We start from the raw sequence: 8,669 nt of genomic DNA, 5'->3' as shown, positions 1-8,669 counted from the left end.
AGATCTCACTACTTGGCTCATTGGTCTTTTAAAACATAGTCTGTTGAGTCTGTTTAATTCCCTTTCAAATGTATATAATCCTTGTGTTTATATCAAAATGATTTTCAAAAAAAAAGAAAACAATGAAAAGGACAAGCACTTGATTCTAAAGTGTATCCTCTTACCCTGGTTAACCCTATTGTCCAGCATAAATTGGTCAGTGGCCATCTACTGTGGGATCTTCAATGTATGCAACTGTTACAATTTGCTACAAATATTACAATTTGTTTGGTTTCAGCTTAAAAAATAATGTTCAGGTTGGGTAATTTACTTTATTTTATGTAAGAAACTGTGACCGTTCACATGAAAACCAAATGAAATGAACTGAACTAATAGTTCTTATATGTTTTAGAAATGTGTCCTGTTGGTTGTGTTAACCCACTCTGTTCCCACCAAGATACAGATGCCTGCCTCAAGACCTCTGGCAGACTCTTCATCAGACATATCAAGGCTTTCCAACATCATTCAAATGGCCTTCACCTTCACCCAAATCACCACGCACCACCTTCAAATCTCTAGGAAAATTATTGTTTGGATACTTTTCTCAGCTACAGTTTATATATTTGGTCTTTCTCTCAGAGAACTGTTTCCCTGTCTTCTTCTCTCTATCTCTATTTCAGTCTCACAGGCTTGACCACATAATGACAGACCTGCAGTGCATTAAAGGACCCTGCCCATGCATGCTCTCCCTGCCACCTCCCTCTTTATGGGCCTTTTTAAGCCTCTCGCATAGAGGGGGGGGGGGACTACTCTCAAGACGAAGACCAAGCATCTGGAAGGATAACAAACTCACAAAGTTGTTCATCCACTTACAGCTCGGATTCCCCTCTCTGAAGGCTAACAATGGACAACCATTCCTACAACTTCCCTTCCGACTGCACCCCTCTTACCAACTGCAAATCTACCCGCAAGCCTGTTGGATCCACTGTAGTGAACATGGGGAACACTGGCAAGAATCCTCCCCGAGACTATCTAGTCTGGTCGCTGTGCAACACCTTGTATGTTAACTTCTGCTGCCTGGGTTTCATGGCGCTCATCTACTCCATCAAGGTGAGGCCTTGTGCTCTTTTTCTTTCTTTGCTTTTGAAAATGTTTTACAATCAATTTACAGACATCTAACAAAGAAGGGTCTACATTGTTAACTCAGTCCCAATTAAAACAAATCTTTCTATTAATGTATTTTTTTTAAATAAAGTAGCCTTCATTGTTGTCTCCAGTTATTTAAACTCTTTATTAAAACATTTAGAAAACAACAAAGGCAGAAACACTTGGATACACTTGATGAAAAAAAATGTAAGAATTTCTATGCAGTGTAACACTAGACTTTTGTCAGACTTTTGAACAGCTTAATGCTAACAAGAACATTGTGTTACTATAATTGCCTCAGCCTTCTGCAATGAAACTTGGCAGCAAAAGCAAAAGTTGTGCAAAGTTGGCAAGGATACTTATGAAACAATGGGCAAAAGTCAAGCACCAATGAGTGGCTGCACCTACAATAACATTTCTAAAAGAAGCAGCGGGAACCAGCAATTACATTTTTGACAAAAAGAAGAAAATTGTTTTCTTTTAACCATGTGTAAGTGAGGGTATAAATTGTAAAAAGAGGGGAAAAAACCCTGCATACCCTATGATTTTTAAGGTGTTAAAAAAATTCTTATAAAATGAATGTGGAAGAATTCTTCATTTAAAAATTGTACATTTTACTTTATTTTTTACAGATTTTTTATGTGTAAAAAGCAGAACAATTTCTAGCTTTTCCTCTGTGTAAAAGTTCTGTTGCAAAATTTTTTGAGTTTGATTAAACACAGTAAGATTCTGAAGCATGTAAAGACTTATTATTGTCTCTGGTCGAATGTCTCACACAGTAGAAAGCAGGAGCGCCCTTTACCACAGGAATGGAGCTGCAGAGAAACATAAAACAAAACAAAAACACATTTTAAAAAGTTAAGAAGTCTGGGAAAATTGCATTTTCAAATCTTGTTTGGAAACACCGCATGACTACCTGGAAATAAAAGTTCCCGAAAATCTCACCACAAAAGGGTGTGTATACCCTTTATTTAATTTTTTTTCTGCATGCACGCGGTGCAGCTCAGAATCACAGGGCCACTGGCTCAGCACTCAGATTAAAGACAGTCACTGGTTCCTTGTCTGGGGAGTTAAAAATGGCATAATTGGTATCTTTCTAATGGGCAAGTACTCATGGGAAATTAGAGAGTTGTATGGAAGGCCCTGGCTGGGTTCTTTCCATAATAAATGGATACACTTAGAAGCTATTCAGTCTGCCCTGGGTCAGCACTGAACCAGATCTGTGGGACAAGCTGTCTATAAGCAAAAATATGATCTGTGTTTTACCTTCTTTATTAACAGTGAACTCATATTATCTTTTTTATGCAGTGCAGCTGAAGCTTTAATGTCTCTAGATGTCCCACAAGACTTATGAGACTGAGGAGCAGGGGCGTAATTTCCAGGGGGGGTTAGGGGGGTTATGACCCCCCACCCCCCAATAATCAGACCCAACCAATATATAAATAGGCTGTTCATTTTCTTTACTCATTTCAGTTATTACCAGCAAAATAGTTGCATGTTTAATCATCTGGGAATTTACCCAGACTTTCAGCACAAAGTTTCGTTGATGCTGAGGAGTCTTCATATTTAAATTACCAGTTGAAACTGACTACACCAGATGTCTTAATATGAATTTGTCTTCCTGCATCTTTGCAGGCCAGGGACCAAAAGACTCAGGGCAACCTGCAGCTGGCTCAGGAGTGTTCGGATAAGGCCAAATGGTACAACATCCTGGCAGCCGGCTGGAACCTTCTCATTCCACTCCTGGCCATTGTCCTGCTTGTCCTCCTGCTCGTCCACTTGGGCTCGTCTCAGGGCTCTTTCGACTTCCTTGGAGAAGATGGACTCCAAAACTTCCTGAAACTTTTCAGCTGGTAGATGAAGGCAAGAGATAAGAGTGATATGTGAAGAAGGCATTTGATTTAAATCACGAATATGAAGGCTGACATGAGAATTTATTACACTCCTAACCTAAATGGGAGTCTGGACTTGGGCTGGCCTCTCTACCCCCTAATCAGCGCTAAAATACCATTTTAACTCAAAGGAAATCATGTCAGTGCATCATGAGATGGTCTCAAAAATGCGGAAAAGTAAACTTAAACTAACAAAAAATAAAAATTAAGAACAAACACATTAAGAAAAAGCATAACAGAAATTTCACACATGGGATCTGAAACACTAATATTAAAATTTCCCCATTTTAATGTCAGCCTTACTAGGATTGGTCAGTAGAGATGTGAAGCTGACCAAAGACTGAATAAGTATTAGTATTGTATTGAGACTGGGAGCTGAATCAAGTTGAGAGACTGAGCAAGCAGCTACTCTGCATCGTTTTTTTTTATTTATTGTATTTATGAGTGAATTTGAATGATCTTTTGTCAGGTTAGAGAAAGAGAGAGAGAGGGAGAGAGAGGAATAGCAGAGAGAACAGGGGGCTGTGGAGCTGATGTCTGAATACCACGAGGATGAGAAACCACTTCACAAAAGGACAATCAACATTCATCTTGCATTGACAGTCAAATATATTTTATCTCTCAGCAGGCTTTAAATGTTATTAGTCACGACACACATTTATTTTTTATCACGATTCCTGTGATTTTATAAGTATTTTGAATTTCTCTTGCTGTCTTATAAATGAGTTAAATAAACCAGTTACTGTTAACACTGTTAGCACAAAACTTTTATTCTTTTGTTTAAAAAAACGTTTGCTCAATTCATCAAAGATCTACAAATGCTTTTCAGGTCTTTCAGGAACATAAAGGCAAAGAGGCGCTCCATTAAATTGCGGTTTTGCACCTACACCCAGCTTTAAAGGTATCATTTTGGGCCTCATGTAAGCCTGTAGGGTGGTTCTAAGGCAACGGGAAAAGCATGGTTGTTTTCATAGCAGCTGTGAGCCTGCTGTTTTGCCAATTATATACAGCACATCCTATTTCTGGAAGCTGCACAAATGTGCCCTGCAGTTTTGAGGCAGTGCCGACCACTACAGAGGAGTCAGCACCAATGTGGAGGCCTGCAGTGAAGGGGCAACATGGCTCATTTCCACTCAATCTGCTCTTTGCTCAGGCATTATTACAGACTGAATGGGTGTTGCTCCCTGTTTAGCACTCTGAGACTTCAGAGTCAACATGTTTTTGTTAGTTTACTCATCTACTGCAGATGGACTCATTAGAACAGCCTTAAAACACCAGTTTTAAACAAATTATTACTTGTTCTAATAATTGGTAATATATCTGACAACATTCTTTAATTTGTTCTAGCGTTGCTTATATTTTAAGGAGTGAAGATTGTAGATACAGATAGAGCAGTATACCATATGGTTCAATTACATTTTATTTACATAGCATCAAATCACAACATTGGTCACCTTAGGATGCCTTATATTATTAGGTAAAGACCATAGAAAAACAAAGATAACGCCCCAAGAATCAAATGACCTATGACCAAGCACTTGACGACAGTGGGAAAGAAAAATACCTTTTAATAGGAAGAAACCTCCAGCAGACGCTGGCTCAGGGAGGGGCAGCCATCTGCATTGACCAGCTGGGGGTTAGGGGAAGGAGACAGGATAAAAGACACACTGTGGCAGAGAACCAGAGATTAATAACAACTAATGATTAAATGATTGTGGTGTATAAGCACATTAAACACACCCCTCAGCAGCCTAGGCCTATTGCACAGTAACTAAGGATCACCTGATCAAGCCCTGACTATAATGACATACGTTTGCAACAGCCGTCCCAAAATGACTTACCCTTCCAAGTGTTTTCATGTTCAGCTAAGCCCTGGTTACCATGTGCAACCCATAAAAAGAGAAATCATTTAGAAATGTACGCTCCATGTATGTTTTTTTTTTTTTTTAGCCACACATGCAATGAATCCAACTTGTACTTACATATGTAAAATATACACCCACGAATACCTCATGAGCAAATCAGAAACTAGCCTTTCATATAATTCTTCAGTGGCTCTGTTTGCCCTCCTGCAACTCATTTCCACTCTTTGATGATTTGGGTGTCCTGCTCCTACTAACCTCCCACCTTCTGGACTCCCATCATATTAGCAGCTTTTCCTTTGCTAGCAACTTTATTTATACACACCCAAATCACAGCCTGTAGCTTCCAACTTTCTATTTTCCTCTTGTGGTCTGAGAGAAATGCTTACAGATGTCTGACCCATGGAGAATTTCAGGATAGGAGGCGGCACTGCATAGGGAGGTGGTGCTAACTTCTCCATACTCTTTCTCGAGTCGCAGCTGAGGCCTGTGGGAGTAAAGGCATGCAGGAGGACTGCTTAAACTCGTGCTATCAAGTGAGACAGGAGACGGAAAAACTTCTTAGCAATGAACTTCAGTTGGTTTTTTTTATAGTTGTGTGAAGGTAACTCGCACAGTACGAATTTCATTGCTCAGTGTAACCAATGTATTTTGTGGTGTATATGACAATAAACTTCTTGAATCTTGAATCTCTAACATTTACACTAACCTAAACTCAATGATTAGTTTTCCAATATTGGTTTGTTAGTGTTTTATGTCAAAACCAAACCATAAAGCTACCGGTTTATGGCACTGTAACAAAAGTACTTTTACGCAAATTACAACAAGATAAACAACTAAACACTTTTTCAAGACATTTTCTATGAATTAATAAAAACCGTATCATTTACCGGACAGTTTTGGCCAATTAACTATCAAATAGTTGAGAGTTGATATCTACTATCAACTTTTTGCTGTAATTTTACACATTTATTTTTATTTAGGACACAGACATATTTCTTTGCAACAGCAGCTTTTTCTGTCACGGAGAAAAACTGACACATAGTCTTAAAATTATTATTCTTTTTCATACATTAAGATACATTATTACATTGCCACCTGAAGCAAACATCTTCTGGTTCAACATCCGGGCTACAAGGGTACTAACCAGGTGTAGAAATTGTGAAGATGCTGTGCTTTTGTGTTGTATTTAGTCTCACTCTGGCTTATCACTTATTTGAGTCTAACCAAAATTGGTGTTCTACAATGTGCTCCAAGATGTATGTGATTATGAATATGATTTCTACACATGACACTGTGGAGAAAAATGTGCTTCAAGTCATTCATAAAGGGTCACATAGTTTCAATGATGTCAGCATTGTCTGTAGGACATGTATCAACGTCACAGCAATCAGGAGTGGTTTATGGAATCCATCGCTGGAGTACAATGACTCAAAATTTTCCTACAATACAGTACGGTTGCTAAGGTACAATCCTCAAAAGTCCAGTACTGGTCATTACAATTCATCATTTACACAGAAGTCAAACTGATTCCCAGATCATTTCTTCTTGTAGCACGGTCCAGGTTTTAAGAGCAAGTAAAGACTAAATTTTGTTTCGTAACACTCGATAAGCTTTCTTGCCACACCACAGCTACATGTTTTCCCTTTTATGGATAGCCTAGATAGCTGGGCTGTTGTTGTATTGAAGCAGGACAATGGTCATGTTGTTTTGAACAGTGTTTACATTAAACTGCAGCGCTACAGGAGGGTTAAATATCTCATTGTCTCCTTATTAGCACCAGAATGACCTAACTGAAGTGTAGCACTACAAACATTTACATATAGGGCCAGAATGTAGGTTTGCAAGAGCGGTTTATGCCTAGGAACAGCTCCTTTTGTTGAGTTGATCCAGCAGAAACAGAAGCGTAATGTGAAAAGCTAATTTCTCTTGTGGGTTGGCTCAAATATAATTCATGTTAGGTTAACGTGGTTTAAACAAGCAAAAATTATAGCAACTTTTGGTAAGTTACTTGTACAGGATCACTATGGTCTAAGATACATCATTAAAGTTGTTTGCTGCAGCATATTCTATGTTTCTGCATCCCAGCATTCAGTGAGTGCCTGACCCCTTGTGGACAGAAAGCTTTCAAAGAAAGAGACTGGCATCTAATTCACTGATGCAAGACAGACACAAAGACATTCCTTGGCCTTTTCAAAATAAAAATTTAAAATATAAGAAAAACCTTGGTTTACATCACATCACTGTGAGAGGAAAAAGACTGAAGGTTTATTCATTAACTATGAAGAGATATAATCCATTATCCATATGAAATGTTTCCAAGCAGCTTTCATACATCTATCAAAAAAGTCTCATAGCTCAAAGAAGTATTCAAGATTATGTCTCTGTTTTGTAATTCTGTTTCAACTTTAGCTGGTTCACTCATTCTCAGTCTAGACCTTGATATGTTTGGAGGAAGTCAGGGGAGAGGTACAGCAGTGAGTGTCTACAGCCATCTGTAAGACAGGGTGGAGGCTCTGTCATAGTTTGGGGCTCCATTTGTTGTTGTTTGTTGTTGCTGTTGTTGGGGGAAACCTCTCAAAACTTGCTTATTAGTCAAAGTGATTCCGACATCACCTGTTCTTGCGAAGTAAAGACAATATTTTGCAATATCTGGCACTCAATAAGGGCTCTTCCTGGACCTGATCACACCTTGGCCTAAAGCGGATCACATTTTTCTAAGAAACTCTGTGGCTGAATAAAAAGGACATGACTATAAATAAAGCTTTATTCACGGGTTTTAAGTAAACATTTTCATTCCATGCTTTTTTTCTGCATGTACCATCAGCATTAAGATGCATTTATTTAAAAGGTAATGATTTTTTTTTTTGCACTTTTGCTCTTGAAAAGCACCCTGTGTATGAAAGCATTGCGAAAAATAACGAACTGACCCGCAATATTTCCTATTATATATAATAATAGGAAATAGTAATATATGTTGTTTTATTATTAAATAAGTTGTATAAAGATTACATTTTTCTTTAAGACCGTGATTGGGGAGTTGCATATACTGGTGCAGGACAGCAGTTTTCAGCGGTACCGGGTGGGTGCAGTGTAGTCAAAGTTGTGATCCTCCGCTCTCGATTAAGATTATGAAAAATGCATCAGAGAAAAATTTCTCAGTCTTCCCGCAAATGTAAAAGGAGTTGCTGAGGTAAAATGATGCAGCTCTTAAGGGCTTTTCTTGTCCATTCTTAACCTGTGTATTACCATCAATTGTGTTTTTAAGCAGAAAAATTATGTGTATACCTACATGTCTGTATAAGCTCTGTATTAGGGACGCAACGTGCGACGTTTACGAGGTGGTCTTTGAGACAGAAATCAGAAAGTAGAGCGCGATTAAAACAGCAGGAAAACGGAAAGCGCCAGGTGTGCCAAAAAGTGATTCCACTCTGCTGCCCTCTTTGGCCAGATCTCTCTTGAAAAATACATTTTTATTGCCAATGACACTTATGATATTAAACAGTCAATTTGCCAAACTCATTGACTTGTACTTGTGATCAGAATGTGCTTTCTGGGTTAAATTGACACGATATAATGGAAATACCGAAAGCAGCAGGTTCACGACCTTGCCAAATCACAAAGCTTCTCCCCGGGCAGAGACACCTGACAGATAGTTTTGACACACGGGGCGTTTATGGGCTCAAAATGTGGTCATAAATATTTTGTACTTGTAAAAAAGATTTGTGTGTGCATAAAAAAGATTTGTGTGTGCGTAAAAAAGATTTGTGTGTGCGTAAAAAAGATTTGT

At 38.5% G+C, this 8,669-nt stretch overlaps 1 protein-coding gene across 1 annotated transcript; it reads left to right on the top strand.

The window, feature by feature from the left end:
- The first annotated feature begins 691 nt into the window (after positions 1 to 691).
- LOC102214857 (interferon-induced transmembrane protein 5) lies at positions 692 to 3,753 on the top strand. The gene is made up of 2 exons (XM_005728231.1): positions 692 to 1,089; positions 2,761 to 3,753. Exons 1-2 carry the CDS (start codon positions 883 to 885, stop codon positions 2,980 to 2,982), a joined length of 429 nt encoding a protein of 142 aa, XP_005728288.1. The 5' UTR covers positions 692 to 882; the 3' UTR covers positions 2,983 to 3,753.
- Positions 3,754 to 8,669: the final 4,916 nt, after the last annotated feature.

Source organism: Pundamilia nyererei, unplaced genomic scaffold (assembly GCF_000239375.1).
Source record: "Pundamilia nyererei isolate P.nyererei 1_Seehausen unplaced genomic scaffold, PunNye1.0 scaffold00027, whole genome shotgun sequence".
Lineage (NCBI taxonomy): Eukaryota > Metazoa > Chordata > Actinopteri > Cichliformes > Cichlidae > Pundamilia > Pundamilia nyererei.
This window is presented reverse-complemented; position numbering and strand designations above follow the sequence as displayed.